The sequence below is a fragment of the Scyliorhinus canicula genome, chromosome 4, assembly GCF_902713615.1.
Source record: "Scyliorhinus canicula chromosome 4, sScyCan1.1, whole genome shotgun sequence".
Lineage (NCBI taxonomy): Eukaryota > Metazoa > Chordata > Chondrichthyes > Carcharhiniformes > Scyliorhinidae > Scyliorhinus > Scyliorhinus canicula.
The window spans coordinates 143912311-143936115 of record NC_052149.1 but is presented as its reverse complement, the minus strand read 5'-3'; the positions used below and the strand labels follow the sequence as shown (position 1 = coordinate 143936115).

Sequence of the window (23805 nt, the reverse complement as noted above, 5' to 3'; positions counted from 1 at the left end):
GGTGCGACATAAATCCAAGTTATTTCTTTTAGACAATATGCATGGGTACAGTTGGATATTAACAATTGCACAAAGGAAGAGACTGCAATTCAGAAACTTGGTTATACCTCACTGATCTTCTTTATCCACTTAAAATAAATGGAAAAGAAAATCAGACAGGGGGAGAGGTTGAAAGCTCTGCCCAAATTTCTATTGGTCATTGGTAGTGCTAGCACAGACAATCAACTGCACCACCCAGCCCTCCATTTTGCGGCATGAGGCTAATCAAATACAGGAATTGTCAATTTGTGCGGATAGAAGATTGCACTTGACTAACATTGGCTATCCACTCTCCCAACACAAGCACTGCAGGCTCCCTTCCTCACCAGAACATTAGTGAACTAGTTGGGTATTGTCACCGTGAAGCTTCCATTTTTTACCTGGTCTCACACCTGCGGTAACTTCCCTGCTGGTCTTTGCCACAGTTGCCATACGTGTCGCCAGCATCATTCACCATTTCGAAGCACGCTGCCGGAGCAGCCCGGGCCCCTGTAACCGCGAAGAAGAAAATCGGGGGAGGTGGGTGAAACCTTCAATAAATGTCGAACACAAAGATGCTTTGAGGGGAACGGGAAAAGACAGTCCAACAATGAGGGTCACTGATTAATAAAAACTAGCAGAGGGTCAGGCAACAGCCACGGAGGCAGGCAACTGTCCACAAACAGGCCAACTATTAAAAGACAAAGCTAAATTTAAAAAAGAAGCCACAATTGAACCCAGGACCATTGGGGATTTCTCTTTGTGCTTACCATCACCCCAAAGCAGCACACACTGGTTTTCATAAGTCAGACACATCCCATTGTAGCAATAGGCCTGATCGCCATCACAGCTGACACCATCCATCTGGTAAAAGTTGGCCGGACAAAACTCTGAGTCGCCCGAGCAATACTCAGATAGGTCACATGATCCCAATGATTTCCTGCAAACACTGCCAGGGGCCTTTAACTGTTGTGAAGAAAAAAACATCATCAGGGCATGAGTGTGTAGTTGCTGAAAGGAACACCATGCACCAGCTTGCTGGACCATTCAAAAGTCCCAGTAGGGTCATCTCTGGTCCTTTCATTTTTATTATGAATGTTAGGGTGGCTTTACCTCTGTGAATTTTCCCTTTCTGAAGAGTCAGAGGAGCATCACAGTTCTAGTCCAAGTACTGTGGGGCAGTCACCAATTGTATTTTGGAACGAATAGCTCAGTGCCTGAGCCAGCTATGACAAAATGCTAAAACATGAAGAGGTGAACAAAGGATTTTGTTTCATCTGTTTGCAAGTTTTAGTCCATTCATTAATGTGTTCATGTCAGTGGCCGTGGTAAGCCAGTGCAGACAGACATTTGCACCCATCACAAGCACTCCAGGTTCCTTTCCTCACCAGAATATTTGTGAACCAATTGGGTGTTCATTTGAAATGAAAATCCCTTATCGTCACAAGTAGGCTTCAAATGAAGTTACTGTGAAAAGCCCCTAGTTGCCACATTCCGGCACCTGTTCGGGGAGGCTGGTACGGGAATCTGGAGATGTCCATTAAATATCTAGTGGTTAGGATCTGGAATATACGGCCTGAGAGTGGAGAGGAGTCAGCTCAATCGATGCATACAAGGGGAAATTGGATTATCAGGGGCTGGTTTAGCACAGTGGACTAAACAACTGGCTTGTAATGCAGAACAAGGCCAGCAGCGCGGGTTCAATTCCCGTACCGGCCTCCCCGAACAGGCGCCGGAATGTGGCGACTAGGGGCTTTTCACAGTAACTTCATTGAAGCCTACTTGTGACAATAAGCGATTAGATATATATATATAGAACATAGAAAAATACAGCACAGAACAGGCCCTTTGGCCCACGATGTTGTTCCAAACTTTTGTCCTAGATTAAGAACAAATTAATCTACACCCCATCATTCTACCGTAATCCATGTACCTATCCAATAGCCGCTTGAAGGTCCCTAATGTTTCTGACTCAACTACTTCCACAGGCAGTGCATTCCATGCCCCCACTACTCTCTGGGTAAAGAACCTACCTCTGACATCCCCCCTATATCTTCCACCATGCACCTTAAATTTATGTCCCCTTGCAATGGTTTGTTCCACCTGGGGAATAGGTCTCTGACTGTCTACTCTATCTATTCCCCTGATCATCTTATAAACCTCTATCAAGTCGCCCCTCATCCTTCTCCGTTCTAATGAGAAAAGGCCGAGCACCCTCAACCTTTCCTCGTAAGACCAACTCTCCATTCCAGGCAACATACTGGGAAATTTCCTTTGCACCTTTTCCAAAGCTTCCACATCCTTCCTAAAATGAGGCGACCAGAACTGCACACAATACTCCAAATGTGGCCTTACCAAGGCTTTGTACAGCTGCATCATCACCTCACGGCTCTTAAATTCAATCCCTCTGCTAATGAACGCTAGCACACCATAGGCCTTCTTCACAGCTCTATCCATTTGAGTGGCAACTTTTAAAGATCTATGAACATAGACACCAAGATCTCTTTGCTCCTCCACATTGCCAAGAACCTTATTTTATATAAAAGGGTGAATGTGTAGGGTTAAAGGAATAGGAAGCTGGTACAGATATGATGGATTGATTGGCCTTTTTCTGCACTGTAACTATTCTGCGAAACGGGGTATTAACGGACACTTGCAAATCAATAAATGTTATTGGGTTTAAAACATGATGATATAAAGGATCCTGACCTTGCACTTAGAACAACACATTCCGTGAGCACATTCTGCGTGCATCTTCAGGGTGCAATTATTGGCGTAACAACAGGGGTTGTCACATTCCTGAAAACAAACACAAGAAATCATGAAGAGTAATAAAGTCACACACTTAGAAACACGGGCTTCCTGTGGTAGCAAGCCATATAGATCAGAAGGGTCTCATGTTCAATACTGGTGTAAATTAGGAACCTTGGAACAATCTGTATCTCTCCCCAGCCCTCAAATAGGATCATTTAATCTAAACCCATCAGTTGGGTTTTCCCCATCTTTCAATCAACCCCTTTCCCCAGGAGTTGAAATGTTTTGAGAATTGCCATCAATGGTAGTTTACATTTTGCAGAGCAATGAAGCATTGCAGTAGATATAACATGGGGCAGTATTTTACAGCTTCTCTCGTTTACGGGATTTTCCATTCCTGGCCGGATGTTAAGGCCCCATTTCCGACACGAAAGGGCCATAAAATTCTACCCCATATTGAAGTGCCTTTTCTGGAATGTTACTGGATAGAACTTTTACTTGGTAGATAATTAGGTAGTATTTTCTGGGTGAAATTTGATGGGGGGGAGCATGTGATGGTGAGCAGTGAAATGCGAAACAGCCATTTTTAAAAACTGTGTTGGTGCTGGGTCAGTGCCATTACTGACAACCAGGGGCTATGTTGGAAGAAGCAATGCAGTCTGTTTTTTTGGCTTCAAGCAGGTTTATTGAAAGACACTTCCTTATAACTACTTACCCCATAAGAAGCTCTCACCACAAAGTGGGTCTGTACTTATAGGATAATCAATGTCACATATTTATCTAGCAATTTCCTTTTTTGTCAATAAACATTTTATTGAGGTGTTTATGGTTTTATAACAGTAACAGAAGAAAGTGTACATAGAATTATAAACATAGTGCAAAAACCGTCTTCCTCTCTCACAGGTCCCACCTTTTCTAACCCCCTCCTCTACACTAAACTAACCCCACAGCCCCCCCCCCCCCCCCCCTCCCCTCTGCTGATGGTTACTTTTCCCTAAAGAAGTTGACAAACGGCTCTGCCACCTCCGGGCGAGCCCTAACATTGACCCTCTCATGACCCTCTCACAGCAAACTTGATTTTCTCCAGACAGAGAAAGTTAGCCATGTCAGTTAGCCAGGTCTCCCACGTCAGGGGCTTTGAGTCCCTCCAAGCTAATAATATCCATCTCCGGCTACCAGAGAGGCAAAGGCCAGAACGACTGCCTCTTCTCCTCCTGGAATTCTGGATCTTCCGACACCCCGAAAATCGCCACCTCTGGACTCGGTGCCACCCTTGTTTTCAACACTTTGGACATGACGTCCGCAAACCCCTGCCAGAATTCCCTAAACTTCGGGCATGCCCAGAACATGTGAACATGGTTCGCTGGTCCTCCCGCATACCTTGCGCACCTGCTCATCCAGGCCACTGTCATGTGTGCCCGGTGAACGACCTTAAATTGTATCAGGCTGAGCCTGGCACATGTTGTGGACCCGTTGACTCTACTCAACGCATCTGCCCAGAGACCATCCTCTAACTCTCCTCCTAACTCCTCTTCCCATTTGTGTTTCAGCTCCTCAGTCTGTGTTCCAGGGGTCCAAAACCCTCCCTTCTCCCACGCACACACTGGAAACAACCATATCCTGTATCCCCCTTGGTGGTAGGAGCGGGAAGGTTGAGACCTGCCTGCGTAGGAAGTCCCTCGCCTGCAGGTACCTAAATTCATTCCCTCCCGTAAGTTCAAATTTCACCTCAGTAACCTCAAGCTGGGAAAGCTCCCCTCTGTAAATATCGCCCATCCTCTCGATCCCTGCTCCCTGCCATCTCCATCTAACCTCCCTGGGGCAAACTGGTGATTATTGCAAATTGGGGAGCAGACCGATGCTCCCTCTGCTCCCACATGTCTCCTCCATTGTCCCCAGACTCTCAGGGCCGCGAACACCATGGGGCTGGTAGAGTAGCGTGCCGACGGGAATGGCAGAGGCGCCGTTACCAATGCCCCCAAACTAGTGCCCTCACATGATACCGCCTCTACTCGCTCCCACACCGATCCCCCCCCCCCCCCCCCATGCCCACCACCCACTTCCTAATCATGGCTACATTCGCCGCCCAGTAATAATTACTAAAGTTTGGGAGTGCCAGTCCGCCCTCCCCCGGCTGCGCTCCAACATCTCCTTTTTAAACTCGCTGGGTCTTACCCGCCCATACAAAGCCCAAGCTCACCTTGTTGATCCGTTTTAAAAATGGACCGAGGAATAAAGATTGGGAGACACTGAAACACAAACAGGAATCGCGGGAGAACCGTCATTTTCACTGTCTGTACCCTCCCAGCCAGTGACAGCAGGGGCATGTCCCACCTCCGAAAATTGTCCTTCATTTGGTCTACTAATCGGGCCAGATTAAGCTTGTGCAGTCGTTCCCATTCCCGTGCCACCTGGAAGCCTAAGTACCAAAAGCTTCCCCCTACCACTCTAAACAGCAGCTCCCACAATTGCCTCTCCTGCCCCCTTGCCTGGGTCTCGAACATCTCGCTTTTCCCCATGTTCAATTTGTAGCCACCAGTTCTATGGCCAGTGTGAACAACAGTGGGGAGAGAGGGCATCCCTTCCTCATCCCCCGGTGCAGCCTAAAATAGCCCGATGTCAACCTGTTCATCCGAACACTTCCCACGGGGGCCTGATACAGCAGCCTGACCCAGTCAATGAAGCCCCGCCCAAATCCAAACCGCCCCAGCCCCTCCCACAGATAATCCCATTCCACCCGGTCAAATGCCTTCTCTGCATTCATTGCGACCACTACCTCTACGTCCCTACCCTCTGGGGGCATCATGATAACATTCAACAGCTTATTACATTGGCTGCCATCTGCCTCCCCTTAACAAATCCCATCTGGTCCTCCCCAATCACATCCAGGACGCAGTCCTCAATCCTTGAGGACAAGATCTTAGCTAACAATATGGCATCTACATTTAGTAGGGAGATCAGTCTGTAGGACCAGCAAACTCCGGGTCCTTATCACGCTTCAGGATCAATGAGATAGTGGCCTGTGACATTGTTGGGGGAAGCACCCTCTCTCCCTTGTCTTATTAAATGTCCTCATCAGCAGTGACCCCAGCATCCCAGAGAACCTTTTGCAAAACTCCACAGCTGATGTGCCATCAATTAACACAAAATGAGTAGTGAACGAAACTGTGGCTTTAATAAGCTAAACATAAAGCCTCCTGGCCACTGATCCCAAGCTGGTGCAGGGCCAGAGGTCAGCCACCTTCATACCGAGCCCAAGGGGAGGAGCCACAGGTGGAGCCATCAGGCAGTAGTTTACCACAATACATGTACTACACTAACAGTGGTTTACCACATTCACCCCTTGTTACAAAGAATAGTCCAGCGGGGGTGAAGTGGACTTAAATGTCGAATCTGTCGGGGGCTTTGACCTTCCGCCGTGATCGTCTTAGTCCCGGCTGTGGTGTGTGCACTGGTGTCGAGACCTGTGCCTGCCCGCCTGGTTGAGGGTAGCAGCCAGGGCAAAGTCCAACGCATCGCTCTCCACCTGGAACGGAATGGACTCGTCCACAGCGTTAATCGCGGCTTTGACAATATCTGTCTTGATGTGGTTGAAGGCCAGGCGGGCTTCAGCCTTCAGGAAAAAAAATGGTGGATTTAATGTGGACGGGCCTTGTCCGCATAATTGGGGACCCACTGGGCATAATAAGAGAAGAACCCCAGACATCTCTTCAGGGTCTTGGGGCAGTTCCAAGAGGGGGCGCGTGCGGTCAGGGTCAGGCCCGAGGACTCCGTTTCCACAATGTAGCCAAGGATGGCTAGGCGGGTTGTGCGGAAAACGCATTTCTCCTTATTGTATGTGAGGTTAAGGAGCTTAGCGGTGTGGAGGAAATGCCAGAGGTGTGCATCATGATCTTGCTGGTCATGGCCGCAGATGGTGACATTATCTAGGTACGGGAACGTGGCCCGCAGCCCGTACTGTCAACCCTTCGGTCCATTTCTCGCTGGAAGACCGAGACCCCATTGGTGACGCCGAAGGGAACCCTGAGGAAGTGGTAGAGGCAGCCATCTGCCTCGAAGGCAGTGTATTGCCGGTCCTCCAGGTGGATAGGGAGCTGGTGGTACGCGGACTTCAAGTCAACTGTGGAGAAGACTCAATACTGCGCAATCTGATTGGCCATATCAGATATGCGGGGGTGGGGGTACGCATTGAGCTGCATGTACCTGTTGATCGTCTGACTGTAGTCAATGACCATCCGGTGCTTCTCCCCAGCCTTGACGATCACCACTTGGGCTCTCCAGGGGCTGGTACTAGCCTCAATGATCCCCTCTCGTAGGAGTCACTGGTCTCGTAGGAGTCACCTCCGACCTGCTAAAGGCCTTGTCCCGGAGACTGTATCGTCTGCTCGTAGTGGCAATGGACTTACAGTCCGGGGTGAGATTAGCGAAGAGCGAGGGTGGGACGACCTTAAAGGTCGCGAAGCTACAGACGGTGAGGGGGGCAGGAGTCCACTGAACTTTAAGGTAAGGCTTTGGAGGTGACACTGAAATTCGAGCGCCAGTAATAGGGCAGCGCAGAGATGGGGGAGGACGTAGAGCTTAAAGTTAGTGTACTCTACGCCCTGTACCAAAAGGGTCGCGACACAGAACCCCTGGCTTTCTACGGAATGTGATCCGGAAGCCAGGGAGATTTTCTAGGTCGTGGGTAAAATTGGGAGGGAGCAGCACCTTCCCATATTTGGGTGGATAAAGCTGTCTTTGCTCCCGGAGTCGAAGAGGCAGGCCGTCTCGTGCCCGTTGATCCGGATGGTCATCGTGAATTTCGTGAGATGATGAGGTCGAGACTGGTTGAGTGTGATGGAGGCGGGCTTCAGAAGGTGGTGGGTGGGCCGGTTGGAGGTAGCGGTGGCCAGCGTACGACCGGGTGAGCAGGGGTCCTAGGAGGTGGTGGAGTGGTTTCAAAATGGCAGCCCCCATGGGTCGCGCATGGCGGGTGGAATAAAAGATGGCGGCGAAGATGGCGGCCCCCACTGGTCACACATGGCGAGTGGCGCGGCAGATGGGGGCTGCCCTGACAGGCAACAGGCAGCGCTGCTGGGCCTAGGAACTTTAGGGACAGGTCGGGCCTGGCAGACTTTGGTGAAGTAGCCCTTCCTCCCACACCTGTTGCAAATTGCGTTCCGTGCAGGGCAGCGTTGTCTGGGGTGCTGACCGGACACAAAAGTAGCATTTCGGGCTTCCGGAGTTGGCGGGCTGCTGCGCGGCACAGGCTTGCGCCGCACTTAAGTCGGGTGATGGCGGCGCCCACGACATCCTAGCAAGCACTGGTGGATGTAATTGGATTTAATGCCCGCGACATAGGCATCCCTGATCAGCGGCTCCATGTGTTGGACAGCCGATACTGCCTGGCAAACACAGTTCCGACCGAGTACCCGCAAGGCACGCAGGAATCTGGCTTGTGATTCTCCGAGGCGTTGTCGCCTCGTGACAAGGGGGTGCCTGGCATACACCTCGTTTACTGCCTTTACGTACTGTCCCTTCAGCAGCATTATCGACTCTGTATACGAGGGGATGTCACTGATAAGAAGGAAAACTTGCGAGCTCACCCGTGCGTTAGTATCTGCTGCTTTTGGAGGTCGGTGACGTCGTCGGTGGAGGATCCGAGGTACGCTTCGAAGCAGCTTAGCCAGTGCGCGAATGTCGCAGTGGCGTCGGCTGCTTGTGGGTCCAGCTCCAGGCGACCAGGCTTGAGTGATGAATTCATCTTAAAAGTTTAGCTTATTAAATTGATGTGCCATCAATTAACACAAGACGAGTAGTGAACGAAACTGTGGCTTTAATAAGCTGAACAGAAAGCCACCTGGCCACTGATCCCGAACTGGGACAGGGTCGGAGGTCAGCCACCTTTATACCGAGCCCGAGGGGAGGAGACACAGGCGGAGCCATCAGGCAGTGGTTTACCACAATACATATAATACACTAACAGTGGTTTACCACAACAGGGTACCCATCCAGTCCCAGCCATTCACCCGACTGCAGGGCCTTCAGCCCGTCTACTATCTCTTCCAACCCGATCGGGGCCCCCAGCCCTTCTTTTTATTAAAAAATAATTTTTATTAAAATTTCCAACAAATTTTAACCAACACAACAAAGAAAAACAGTAACACTGCCCCCCCCCCCCCCCAAATACAAAAGCATTAAATTAACAACAACAAAAAATAAGCATAAAACCATGAAACCACACCCCCATAGCAAACACGTAGCCCCCCCCCCCCCCCCCCCGGTTGCTGCTGAAGTTGACCACCCTCTAATGCTCCACCAGGAAGTCTAGAAACGTCTGCCACCGCCGGAAGAACCCTTGCACCAACCCCCTCAGGGCAAACTTGACCCTCTCCAGTTTAATGAACCCAGGCATGTCGCTGATCCAGGATTCTGCGCTCGGGAGCTTCGCATCCCTCCACTGTAAAAGAATCCTGCGCCAGGCTACCAGGGACGCAAAGGCCAGAATACCGGCCTCTTTCGCCTCCTGCACTGCCGGCTCCGATGCGACCCCGAAAATTGCGAGCCCCCAGCCCGACTCCACCCTGGAGCCAACCACCCTTGACAAGGTCCCAGCAACCCCCCTCCAAAAGCCCTCCAATACCGGACAAGCCCAGAACATGTGGGTGTGATTTGCTGGGCTCCCCGAACACCTGCCACACCTGTCCTCTCCCCCAAAGAACCGGCTCAGCCTGGTCCCAGTCATATGCGCCCTATGCAGCACCTTTATTTGGATTAAACTAAGCCGTGCGCAAGAGGAGGAGGAATTCACCCTCCCAAGAGCATCCGCCCACGCCCCCTCATAGATCTCCTCTCCCAGCTCCTCCTCACACTTTGCCCCCAGCCCTTCTACCAAGTCTTCATCAACCTACAGGAACTTCAGCCCCCCTAAGAATTGCCTCACCCCCTCAGGCCCAGCTAGGGGTTCTGACTCATACGGCCTGCTGTAGAATTCCTCGAACGCCTTATTGACCCCAGCTGAATCTCTGACCTGGTCCCCATCTCTGTCCCTTACTTTCTCAATCTCCCTGGCCGCCTCCCACTTTCTAAGCTGCTGCGCAAGCATTCTACTGGCCTTCTCCCCATTTATAGATCGCCCCACTCGCCTTCCTCAGCTGCTCTACCGCCTTCCCTGCCCCCCCCAGGGCCCGACCCCACCCCCAAATGCACAAAATGTAGAGCTTAATCCAAAATCGCTATTGCCGAATAACCCGCCCCCAGCACTCCCGAAGCAGAGACTTACACACCACAAATGAGTGGATTCCTGATGGCCTTACACAGTGCCGTAAATACTCTCCAAAACCTTAACTTTCATTAAAGCTCTTCTGCCCGCATGCAAGGTATCCAGATGAACAGAAAAAGTAGAACTAATGCTAAATGAATGGCTGGGAACGACCGTTTTTCCCAAAATTCTTTTAAGGCTTCAGCCATTTGAACTAGGAGAGATTCTTTCCCGCGGAATTGAACCCCTTTTATTACCAAAAGACTATCAACATGGGAAATGCAGGCACATTTATGTAATTTAAATGCCAATACGGATTCCAGAATTTAAGTGCAAATCTTTGTAGCTCTTGTAACTTTTATCATAATCCATGATATATTGTTCCATGGACTGATCCTCTGATTTCCTAAACCTATTAAAGATTGCCCAAGCCTCATACGCTTCCAATAACATGTCTTTTTTTGTAAAACCTATCCAAAATCATAACAGAATTCCTTTTCTTGATCCAGATCATCCACTTTCCACTCTGAAAACACATTACTCCTGATTTTATTTTGGATGCTAACGAAAATGCTAACGCCATATTTGCTTCTTTCGGGTATGGAAATAACTCGGGTCCACATTTCAACTTCAGCTTTCTATTGCTGATACGGCTCAAAGTCAGAATAAATTAGTGGATAATCAAAACTTGCAATTCTGCACTATCCTTCCGCCATTCCGTCTCAAAATTGTCAGCGACAGTTTTCCCTCAGAGGATTGAGACAAAAGGCTTCATATACAGTAATCAGCAAGTTTAAAGTTCATCCTCTGTTTCCATTTGTTGCTCACAATCATGTACTATGCTGGAAGAATCAATCCAGTTTGGTCTTTTAGGTTCAAGCTAGTTTAATGAAAGACACGTCCTCAAAGCCACGAACCCACAAGAAGCTCTCACTCCAAAGTGTTCCAGCTATCTGTATTTGTAGAATAATCTAAGTCACATGCTTAACTAGCAATTCCCTTAACGAGGTCAATGACATACACAGTGATTAATAGAACATTAACAAGAGCTGTGTCTGTGCTGGGTCCGTGCTGTGTTTGCGCTGGGCCAGCGCCGTGCTTGCGCTGGGTCCGTGCCGTGTTTGCACTGGGCCAGCGCCGTGCTTGCGCTGGGTCCGTGCCGTGTTTGCACTGGGCCAGCGCCGTGCTTGCGCTGGGTCCGTGCTGTGTTTGCACTGGGCCAGCGCTGTGTTTGCACTGGGCCAGCGCCGTGTTTGCGCTGGGTCCGTGCTGTGTTTGCACTGGGCCAGCGCTGTGTTTGCGCTGGGTCAGTGCCGTGCTTGCGCTGGGTCCGTGCCGTGTTTTCACTGGGCCAGCGCCGTGCTTGCGCTGGGTCCGTGCCGTGTTTGCACTGGGCCAGCGCCGTGTTTGCGCTGGGTCCGTGCTGTGTTTGCGCTGGGACAGTGCCGTGCTTGCGCTGCGTCCGTGCTGTGTTTGCACTGGGCCAGCGGCGTGCTTGCGCTGGGTCCGTGCTGTGTTTGCACTGGGCCAGCGCCGTGCTTGCGCTGGGTCCGTGCTGTGTTTGCACTGGGCCAGCGCCGTGTTTGCGCTTGGTCAGTGCCGTGTTTGCGCTGGGTCAGTGCCGTGTTTGCGCTGGGTCAGTGCTGTGTTTGCACTGGGCCAGCGCCGTGCTTGCGCTGGGTCCGTGCTGTGTTTGCACTGGGCCAGCGCCGTGTTTGCGCTTGGTCAGTGCCGTGTTTGCGCTGGGTCAGTGCCGTGTTTGCGCTGGGTCAGTGCCGTGTTTGCGCTGGGCCAGCGCTGTGTTTGCACTGGGCCAGCGCCGTGCTTGCGCTGGGTCAGTGCCATGCTTGCGCTGGGTCAGTGCCGTGTTTGCGCTGGGCCAGCGCTGTGTTTGCACTGGGCCAGCGCCGTGCTTGCGCTGGGTCCGTGCTGTGTTTGCACTGGGCCAGCGCCGTGTTTGCGCTTGGTCAGTGCCGTGTTTGCGCTGGGTCAGTGCCGTGTTTGCGCTGGGTCAGTGCCGTGCTTGCGCTGGGTCCGTGCTGTGTTTGCACTGGGCCAGCGCCGTGCTTGCGCTGGGTCCGTGCTGTGTTTGCACTGGGCCAGCGCCGTGTTTGCGCTTGGTCAGTGCCGTGTTTGCGCTGGGTCAGTGCCGTGTTTGCGCTGGGTCAGTGCCGTGTTTGCGCTGGGCCAGCGCTGTGTTTGCACTGGGCCAGCGCCGTGCTTGCGCTGGGTCAGTGCCGTGCTTGCGCTGGGTCAGTGCCGTGTTTGCGCTGGGCCAGCGCTGTGTTTGCACTGGGCCAGCGCCGTGCTTGCGCTGGGTCCGTGCTGTGTTTGCACTGGGCCAGCGCCGTGTTTGCGCTTGGTCAGTGCCGTGTTTGCGCTGGGTCAGTGCCGTGTTTGCGCTGGGTCAGTGCCGTGCTTGCGCTGGGTCCGTGCTGTGTTTGCACTGGGCCAGCGCCGTGTTTGCGCTGGGTCAGTGCCGTGTTTGCACTGGGTCAGTGCCGTGCTTGCGCTGGGTCCGTGCTGTGTTTGCACTGGGCCAACGCCGTGCTTGCGCTGGGTCCGTGCTGTGTTTGCACTGGGCCATGTGGCGTGCTTGCGCTGGGTCAGTGCCGTGTTTGCACTGGGCCAGCGCCGTGCTTGCGCTGGGTCCGTGCTGTGTTTGCACTGGGTCAGTGCTAAATTCTTCCTGTTGAATTTGAGTGGCCCTGCAGCAGTAGAATTAAGATTCACTGATTGACGGCAACATTTTAGTTTTAGATTTCACAATATTTTAGCTTTCCAATGCAGCAAGAGGTGAAACGGAGGATGCTTGGTATTAGGTGCAGTATGAGGTGGAAAGGGCCATCTGTTAAAGCTGCTGCAGAGGTACTTGTCTAATATTTCAGGCAGCATCAGAAAGCCTAATTTCAACCAGATGTCTGCAGCCTTCGAAATGAGGATCCAGACACAGCACATGGGATAATGGACACTATGTGAATTATGATGCAGTAATCTAATCACAGAGTTAGAAATGATGTCACCAACACTGGCACCAGTACAAGAGGCATAGCACACTGCACAGAGATGAAGAGCAGACAACTTGACTGATCTTCACTCGCAAATCAAGGGGGCAAGATGGACAATTGCGGCGTCCCTGCTCCAGCCCCCCCCCCCCCCCCCCCACCCCCACCCTACACACACAGCTAACTCCCCACAGACCGAGAAGCAGAGTGACAAACATTTGGTAGCTCAGCTACACATTGTCCAAACCATCTCAGTTCACTGGAGCATCACGAGATGCACACTCAACCATTAAAAAATTGAAAATCAATTGTGGTGCAATTTCACAACTAAGAATGAAGTTTCTCTTTACATAATCTTTTTATTAGTGTCACAAGTAGGCTTACATTAACATTGCAATGAAGTTACTGTGAAAAGCCCTGAGTCGACACACTCCGGTATCTGGTCGGGTACACAGAGGGAGAATTCAGAATGTCTAATTCATCTAACATATAAAAATATATTGGCCGGGATTCTCCGACCCCGCGGCGGGTCGGAGAATCCCTGGGGGGACGCGGGAATCGCGCCCTGCTGCCGCGACGCTGGCTTCCCGATTCTCCCCCGCCGATTCTCCGGGCCCCGATGGGCCAAGTGGCCAACGAGCTCGGCCGATTCCCGCCGGCGTGGGTTACTTATGTCCCACACGGCGGGACCTGGAAGCTGAGTCTCCAGGGGCTGTCCTGGAAGGGGGGGGGGGGGGGGGGCCGCCGCCGGGGGGGGGGGGTCCCCTACACTGGCCTGGCCCACGATCAGGGCCTACCGATCGGCGGGCAGGCTGGTTGCGTGGGGGCCTATTTTACTCCTTGCTGGACCCCTGTAGGGCTCCACCATATTTCCCGGGGGACGGCGCAGAGAAGAGAACCCCCGCGCATGCGCGGAATCGCGCCGGCCATTCTGTGCCAGCTGGAGCTGCGGGGACCACTCCGGCGCTGACCTAGCCCCCGAGGAAAGGGGGGGTGGGATTCTTCAATAATGGGGCCACGCCGGCATGAAAAGCGGCGCCAACCACTCCGGCGTCAATGGTCCCCGGTGATGGGGAATGCTCCCCTTCCTTGGGGGCTAGGTCGGCGGCGGAGTGGTCCCCGCAGCTCCAGCCGGCGCAAGTTCGCACATGCGTGCTACGGCCGGCGTATTTCCGCGTATTTCCCTACAGGGGCCCGGCATGGAGTAAAATAGGCCCCCGCGGAACCAGCCGACCAGTCCGCCGATCAGTAAGCCCCCATCGCGGGCCAGGACACCGTGAGGTCAGATCCCCCGCCCCCCTCCAGGACGGCCCCCGCAGACTCATCATCCAGGTCCCGCTGTAGCAACCCCCTACTCTACACTACCCTAAAGCCCCCCTTTCCCCCTCCCCCTGCTGACAATTAATTCTCCGCAAAGAAATCAGCGAATGGCTGCCACCTCCGGGCGAACCCTGCCAGCCATCCTCTCAAGACGAACTTAATTTTCTCCAGCCCGAGAAAGCTCGTCATGTCCGATAGCCATACTTCAGACTTCGGGGGCTTTGAGTCCCTCCACGCCAACAGTATTCGTCACCGGGCTACCAGGGAAGCAAAGGCCAAGACGTCGGCCTCTTTCTCTTCCAGGACTCCCGGATCCTCCAAAACCCAAAAATTTGCCACCTCAGGACTCATTGCTACCCTAGTCTTCAATACCCGGGACATGATGTCCGCGAATCCCTGCCAGTAGCCCCTGAGCTTAGGACACGCCCAGAACATGTGTACATGATTTGCTGGTCCTCCGGCACATCTAGCACATTTGTCCTCCAGCCCAAATAATTTGCTCATCCGGGCCACCGTCATATGGGCCCGATGTACGACCTTGAACTGGATCAGAATGAGCCTGACGCATGTTGCGGTCGTGTTTACTCTACTCAAAGTGTCTGCCCATATGCTGTCCTCTATCTCCCCGCCGAGCTCCTCCTCCCACTTAAGCTTAAGTTCTTCGGTCTGTGCCTCCTCTGCTCCCATTAGTTCTTTATAGATGTCGGAGACTCTCACCTCTCCCACCTCTCCTCTGGAAACTACCCTGTCCTGGATCTCCCTTGGTGGGAGGCGTGGGAAGGATGGTACCAATCTGCGTACGAAATCCTGCACCTGCAAGTACCTGAAATCATTCCCTCTCGCCAGCCCGAACTTCTCCTCCAACGCCCTCATGCTCGGGAAGCTCCCTTCCAGGAACAGCAAATCGGTGGTTGCCGCAGATTGGGGACCAAACCGATGCTCTCACTTCCCCTGTATGCCTCCTCCACTGGCCCCAGATCCGTAGAGCCGCCACCATTATAGGGCTGGTGGAGTATTGTGCCGGCGGGAGCGGCAGAGGCGCCGTAACCAAGGCTGCCAAATTGGTGCCCCTGCACAAAGCAGCCTCCATCCACTCCCAAACTGACCCTGTACCCACCATTTATTTCCTTACCATGGCTATGTTAACTTTTAAAAATGTTTTATTTGTTTATGGGATACGGATCGGCACTGGCTGGACCAGCATTTATTGTCCATCCTGAGGGCATTTCAGAGTCAACCACAATGCTGTGGATCTGGAGTCACATATAGGCCAGGTAAAGTTTGGCAACGCCAGCCCCCCTTCATCTCGGCTCCTCTCGAGCATCACCATTGTTATGGGAGAGGTGTTTTCAGAACCCCAAAATGTATCATGGAGTTCAACCCACACCTACCTTTAATGGATTGTTGCTTTTGAAACACACGGCTTGTTCCCCAGGTGTAGTATTACAATTATGGACACGTGGTTTTTAAAACAAAACAATGTTTATTCTATGAACTCAAATTAACCTATTAAATAAACACTGGATCTCTTAATACCCCTTACTTCAAAGATAACCCCGAAAATAATACAACACTACCCAATCCTGCAAACTGTTCCTTTACACATCCAAAAGACTTAACAAATCTTCAAACAGAAGCACATTAGATTTATATTCAATACTGAGACCTTTTTACAATTCTGATTTCACCAAAGGATTAAGAGATAGTCCTTCATGGCAGAGATGACCAGCAATGCAGCTCACAGCCACACCCAAGCTTTCTTCAAACTGAAACTAAAACTCCCAAAAAGCAGAAATGAGCTCAGCTCCCCCCCGTGACATCACTTCAGTAATATGATCAGCTTAATTTCTTAAAGGTATATTTCTTAAACATCCAATTCTTAAAGGCACTCTCACATGACACCTTCCTCACCCGTGGGGACTTTCACACCCAAACAAATCCCAGGATAATTTCATCTAGCCTATTAAAGAAGAACCGCGGGATGAAAATGAGGAGACACTGAAATATGAACAAGAATCTCAGGAGAAGCGTCATCTTCACCGCCTGCTCTCTCCCCGCTAATGACAGCAGGAACGCATCCCATCTCCGGAACTCGTCCCTCACTTGCTCCACCAACTGGGACAAGTTTAGCTTATGCAACTTACCCCAGTCCCGTGCTACTTGTATCCCTAATTATCTGAAGCTTTCCCCTACCAGCCTGAACGGCAGCCCCCTCAGCCAACTCTCCTGACCCCTCGCCCGCACTATCCACAACTCGCTCTTAGCCATGTTCAATTTATATCCTGAGAACCAACCAAATTCCCTCGGAATTTCCATGATTCCGTCCATCCCCGCCATTGGGTCTGATACGTATAACAGCAGGTCATCCGCGTATAACAAAACTATATGTTCCACTCCCCCCCCCCCCCCCCCCCCCCCCCCCCCCACACCAGCCCTTTCCAATCCCTTGAAGCTCTCAGAACAATAGCCAGTGGCTCTATAGCCGGCACAAACAGCAGAGGGGAGAGGGGGCATCCCTGTCTAGTCCTGCGGTGCAGTCTGAAATAGTCAGATGTCGTCCTGTTCGTCCTCACACTAGCCTCTGGGGCCTGATATAGCAGCCTGACCCAGTCAATGAAACCCACCCCGAACCCAAAGCGTCTCAGCACCTCCCATAAATAGTCCCACTCAACCCGGTCGATAGCCTTTTCGGCATCCATTGCTCCCACTATCTCTGTCTCCCTGCTCTCCGGGGGCATCATAATCACATTGAGCAGCCTCCTTAGATTGGCCACCAGCTGCCTGCCCTTTACAAACCCGGTTTGGTCCTCCGCAATCACGTCCGGTACACAGTCCTCAATTCTAGACACCAAGATCTTGGCCAGTAACTTAGCGTCTGCATTAATCAAAGAGATCGGCCTATAAGACCCACATGCCTCCGTGTCTTTATCCCGTTTCAGTATAAGCGCGAATATGGCCTGCGACATCGTCGTGGGTAAGACCCCTCTGTCTCTTGCCTCATTGAACAACCTGACCAGCACCGGCCCCACTATCTCGGAGAACTTTTTATAAAACTCCACCAGGTATCCATCCGGACCCAGGGCTTTACCCGACTGCATGACCTTCAGGCTCCCCAGTACTTCTCCGGTCCTGATCGGGGCCCCCAGTCCGTCCACCAACCCCCCTACCTACTCTTGGGAAAGTCAGTCCGTCCAAAAAGTGCCTCATCCCTTCCGGACCCGTGGGGGGTTCCGAGGTGTACAGCTTGCTATAGAAGTCCCTAAACACCTTGTTCAGTCCTACCGGGTCCCCCAGCAGGTTTCCCTCCCCGTCGTCTACCTTTCCTATTTCCCTAGCCGCTTCTCTCTTTCTTAGTTGTTGCGCAAGCATTCTGCTGGCCTTCTCCCCATGCTCGTACATTGTGCCCTTTGTCCTTCTAAGCTGCTGTACGGCCTTCCCTGCAGACAACACCCCAAACTCGGTCTGCAGCCTCTGTTGTTTCCGAATTAACTCTGGCCTCAGGGACTCCGTATAGCTCCTGTCCATCCGTAAATCTCCCTTAACCAGTCAGTCTGTTTCTGCCCTGTCAGTCCTGTCCCTATGGGCTCAGATTGAAATCAGCTCCCCTCTCACCACTGCCTTCAGCGCCTCCCAGAGCACTGCTGCTGAGACTTCTCCGGTATTATTTACCTGCAGGTAATTATGCATGCATTTCCTCAGCCTCTCACACACCGTCTCATCCGCCAGCAGTCCAACTTCCAGCCTCCATTGTGGGCGCTGACAGCTATCTTTACAAATCTGCAGACCAACCCAGTGCGGAGCATGGTCCGAGATGATAATTGCCGAATATTCTGCACCCGTCATCCCTGTCAGCAAGTCCCTGCTCATGATAAAGAAATCGATTCGGGAATACACCTTGTGGACTTGAGAATAGAACGAAAGCTCCTTTGCCGACGGCCGACTAAATCTCCATGGGTCAGCTCCCCCCATTTGCTTCATGAACCCTCTTAGTTCCTTTGCCATCGCTGGCACCCTACCCGTTTTTGAACACGACCGGTCCAGGCCAGGATCAGGAACTGTGTTAATGTCCCCACCAATGATCAGTTTGCGTGAGTCCAAGTCAGGGATCTTCCCCAGCAACCTCTTAATAAAATCTACGTCATCCTAATTAGGGGCATATACGTTGACCAGGACTACTCTTCACCCCTCGGGCTTACCCCTAACCATAACAAATCTGCCACCCCCGTCCGCAACTGTGCCCTCCACCTCAAATTTGACCCGCTTGTTGATCAAGATCGCAACCCCCCTGGTCTTAGTGTCGAGCCCCGAATGAAAAACCTGACTAATCCAGCCCTTCCTTAATCTGACCTGGTCAGCCTCTTTCAGATGGGTCTCCTGTGACATGACTACGTCCGCCTTCCAAACCCGCAAATGCGTGAACACGCGCCCTCTTGGCTGGCCCGTTTAACCCTCTGACATTTCAGGTGATCAGCCTGGTCGGGGGGCACCTCGCCCCCCCACCCCCCCCCCCTTTGCCGATCAGCCATCTCCTTTCTTTGGCCAGCCCCCAAGCCATGTGTCGCGCTTCCTTTGGCCCGCCTCCTGGCCACCTTCACCCCTGACCTCCTCACTGTTACCATGCCCAATTTTCATCATCGTCAGCAGACCTACTCCCCCCTCCCCCCATTAGCAACACCACAAATAACCTAACCCCTGCCATAAACTACCTAAATGAACACCCCCCACCTGGCTTCTGTTGACTAGCCTACCGGCTCCCAACTCCGGCGCCAGTGAGTCTCTCACCTATTGTTCCCTGGCTCCCCTCCTCCCGGCCCTTTCACACCACTTCCCCAAATCAGCCCTGCTTGCACAAATACTCTAAACAGGACAGAGACAGCCCTAACAATAGTGCAATTTAAGTCATACAAAACAAAATAGCAGGCACTATCAACCATTCCTATCTGAACGCAGAAAGAGATCGCAAAAATTCCCCGAAAAACACCCACCATTTCCGAACCATTCTAACTATTCTCTTTTTCTAACAAAACTCCAACACAAAAGCGAAAAAGAGAGATGAAGAGAAAAAAAGACAAAGAAGACATAACAACCAAGATACAAAAGCACGAAAAACATGCAGGCATCTCTCAGAAACAGGAGAGAAAGAATTAAAAGTTCCAACATGAGTCCAGGAGTCCTCAGCTCGGGACCAGCCCTTGCCTCTTTGCAAAGTCCATCGCCCCCTTTGGTTCCTTGAAATAATGGTGCTGGCCCTTGTGCGTAACCCACAGTAGCGCCGGATAGAGCAGCCAAATTTCACCCGCTTCTTATATAAAATCTCTTTAACTTGCCTGTACCCTGCCCTCCTTCTGGCCACCTCTGCGCTCAGGTCTTGGAAAACGCGCAGGGTGCTATTGTCCCAGTTGCAGCTCCGCGGGCTCTTGGCCTATTGAAGAACCCGCTCCTTATCCAGGAACCTGTGGAACCGGACCACCATCACTCGTGAGGGACCCCCTCGCCGCAGCTGCCTCACCTGCTCTCCATGTGCCCTGTCCACCTCCGCCGGGCAGAGGGAACACCTCATTCCCCAGCAGCTCCTGGAACATATCTGCCACATACGCAGCAGCATCCAGCCCCTCAGCCCCCTACGGGAGGCCAAAGATTCTTAAATTCTGCCGGCGAGACCTGTTCTCCAGGTCCTCCAGCTTTTCCAGGAGCATTTTTTGTTGGTCTCTCAACCTTCGAATCTCCATGTCCGCCACTGTTTGAAAGTCCGCCTGCATCTCCACCGTCTTCTCCAGCTCCTGGATCTTCTCAGCCTGGGCATCCAGCCTTTTCTCCATTCGGTCAAACGATTTCTGGAGCGGTTCTAAATAATCACGTTTCAATGCCAGGAAGCTCTCCTGCATAACCTGCAACAGGTGCTCCATTGTCAGCTGACCTGGCGGCACCCGGGCCTGGACATCGGCCATATTGGTTTCGCTCGCAGCCTCCCCCTTCCCCTTGCTTGTCCACTTCTTCAGCTGTTTGCGATCCTTCCTATTTCTTAGTTCCATACACCTCTGTATGGATTCAGTGTCTGAGTGCTATTACTTTCCAATCCAGCGCTCAAAAGCGCAAAAAAGTCGGGGGAAAAGGTCCAAAGGAAGTGCAAACTCCACACAGACAGTCACCCGAGACCGGAATTGAACCCGTGAGCCTGGAGCTATGAGACAGCAGTGCTAACCACTGTGCCACCGTGCCGCCACCAGATAACCTGGCTTTGAGTAATGTTGCTGAGGACATTGAGAAAAACTCTCCTGTTCTTCAAATAGTGCCATGCGGTCTTTTACATCAATGTCAGAGGGCAGATAGGGCCTCCATTTGACAGCATAATTCGTAAGAATCATTTAATTTATAGAAACCTGGAATAGTGCAGTACAGCTTTTACGGGCTGTGTCAGTTCCTTTGCAGAAAATCCAGTTATTACCATGTCCCCACATCCTGTGTTTTTTTTCTCCTCCAAATATTTATCAAGTTCCCTTTTGAAGGCAACTGTTGAATCTGAATATACCACCCTGTCAGGCAGTGCGTTCAAAATACTAACCATGCATTGCATAAAAAGGTTTTTCCTCCAGTCTCCCCTGCTCTTTCCTCAATAATTTTAAATCTGTGTCCGCTGACGAGCAACCCATCAGCAATGGGAGAGATTTTCTCTTCATTTACTTATACCATGATTTTAAACACTTCCTCCTGGTCCTTTCAGCTTCAAGGAGAACAAACTCAGTTTCTCCACACCATCAAATACTTCATCAAGTACATATACATCAAAACTGTTCTAATGCCTTTACATCCTTCTGAAAGTATGGTGCCCAGAATTTGAGGGAATACTTCAGCCAGGGCAGAACTGTGGTTTTAAATAGGTTTCTGCTCAACAGTTGCCTTTGCACTCTATTCTCTGTTAATAAAGCCAAGGATCCTACATGTTTTTTTAAAAAAATAAGACAGCACTTCTGATAGTGCAGCTCTCCTTCAGTAATGGGCTGCAATGTCAGCCGAGAACTTTTGCTCAAGTCACTGGAGCACGACTTGAACTGTCTCCAAGTAAGAGTGTTGGACGTCCACGGAAAAATGGTTCATTTCTAGCCACGTTAGTGTGCTTAGTAACGATGGCAATTAGTGTAACTGGCTCCTGCTAGCCGTTCAGAACAGGCAACCAACGATGAGGCATTGTGAGCTTCTGTCTCAGTCATGTTGCCTGGCCCTGTTCCCAGAAAGCAAAGGGAGATGAGGCCCTGTTGAGATTTGCCCGCTCGCCCACTGTAACTTCAGCAGAAGGGTTACAGGATCATCAGGAAAGTAGACATTACTGTCTTTTCTCCAGGTTTGCCAAGGCTCGCACCCACGTCACAGTGAAGTCTCATGGAAATCCAGCCCCCATTAAGGACGTAACGCACAGCTAGGCATTGGGTAATGTGACAGCGCTCAGTATAATCTAGTGAGTTACTAGAAAGCCTGGTATATATCTTACAAAACAAAATCATCAAGCTCATAAACACTGAGCCTGTCCTGCTATATCAGCCCCATCTGCAACACAGACACAGCCTCCGGAACAAGACAGACAGCTGCTCTGCATTAAAGAGCAATTTAAGTTCCTTTGTATAATAAGGAACATAACCCTTTTGGGAACGGTGCCAGGAGTTCTGAATGAAGAGCACAACAAGGACATTTTTTTAAAAACTAAATTTTGTGGACCTCACCTCATACAAGGCTGGCTAAGGTAGTTAGTATCTCATTTATCGTCTTGCTTTTTTGTGGGAACTTGCTGCATTTTGTACATGACAACAGTGACGAGACTTCAAAAGAACTTCATTGGCTGTGAAGCATTTTGAGACATGCTGAGCTTATAAAAGACACTGTATAGAAATGCAAGTTTCCTTTCTCCTCTGCCAGCATACTTAACACTATAGTGGGAGCACTATCCTCAAAAAAGCTTCTCAAGGCTGCTAAGGATGGGCAATAGGTGCCTACTCCTTACAAAGAAATAGGTCTAAAAGCAAGCCATTTACTTCCCGCATTTTCTGTTTGCATTTCAGATTTCCAGAAATCTCAATCTTCGTCCCTTTATCCCCATAAAATAATACGCACAAGATAATACGGGTGAACATTTAATGCAACTTCTGTGGCATTAATGTAATCTAATCTAAAGCGTGGTTAATGTACTGCTAAACTAACACCCAGGTTGTGTGCATGAAAATCAACTCCCATATTTCTTGGATGTTTGGAACTTCCTCATATCACAAACTGCAATTCTTATCCTTTGAAGAATTAGCAACATTTCTTTTATACCTGTGCGTCTTTCACAGCTCTGCTCAGGTGAGTACCAAGGACGTGAAGCCTTGAATCCATCCTGCTCATCCTCAAAATGAGCCATCCAAAATGGAGCCTCCAACAGTGCAGCGTTTTCTCCGGATGGCACATATTTTATGCCCAAATCTCTGGAATGGGACGCTGAATCCACAGCCTTGTGACTCAGAGGTAAGAATGCTACCAACTGACCCATAGCTGACACCATCAATTTATTGTAGAACTAGAATAATTCAGCAAGCAGGAAGTGTGGGAGGGATCAGATTTAACGGTTTCAACAGTTGCACAGTTTTCATTGAAGAAGCTGCCCCACCTGCTGGGCTTAAGGAGCCAACTTACCTCAACTTCCCCACAGTCACACTGCTCGCCCTCTTCCACGTAGCCATTCCCACACCTTCGCCCTCCGTACAGCGTGTTTGTATCGGGCATGTTGAAGAGACACATCCCTCCACCGTTGTGCAGATATTTCTGAAGTTCCTTCTCATTGCACTTGTTGAACACTTTCGGGAACGGATCACTGAAGAATAAAGATCAGATGTAAACATATGGAATGGTTCCCACTGGGGTTTTGAGGCATTGCCCAGGGTAAAGTGGAACAACATACTGTTTTATATCAAGATGACTCTTGCACCATGCAATACATAGTGATGGGGTTGGCTAGCTCAGTTGGCTAGGTGGCTAGGGTGTGGGACAGAATCACTCATTGGCCCAGTAACATGAGTTCAATCTCGATACTGAGCGACCGGACGATGTAGTTCATGGGGCCTGCCTTCTTGCATTGCCACACAGTGATATTATGGCATAGTCTATGATTGGCAACCCTTGGATATGGAGGACACTACATGAAGAGAGAGAGAGAGAGAAAGATGAGAGAATGAGACAACGGGGCTGGTTTAGCACACTGGGCTAAATCGCTGGCTTTTAAAGCAGACCAAGGCAGGCCAGCAGCACGATTCAATTCCCGTACCAGCCTCCCTGAACAGGCGCCGGAATGTGGCAACTAGGGGCTTTTAACAGTGATGCACAATCAATGGACACGAAACGTAGATGAGATCCAAACGATAGGCTTTAATGCACAAGATGTGTGCCCGACAGCAGACGTACAGAAGAAAGGCCGACTGCCAGGAAGCACGGGTTCTTATCTCC

General features: G+C 51.0%; 1 protein-coding gene across 2 annotated transcripts in view; it reads right to left on the bottom strand.

Annotated features, from left to right (window-relative positions):
• The window catches only part of adam19b (ADAM metallopeptidase domain 19b), a 200579-nt gene that overhangs the window by 31552 nt on the left and 145222 nt on the right, over positions 1–23805 (bottom strand). For both annotated transcript variants that reach the window (XM_038795297.1, XM_038795298.1), the window contains 4 exons: positions 22999–23176; positions 2728–2817; positions 789–984; positions 420–528 (listed from right to left, as the gene is read on the bottom strand). In XM_038795297.1, the coding sequence (XP_038651225.1) occupies positions 420–528; positions 789–984; positions 2728–2817; positions 22999–23176 (573 nt within the window). The remainder of the gene's footprint in view (positions 1–419; positions 529–788; positions 985–2727; positions 2818–22998; positions 23177–23805) is intronic.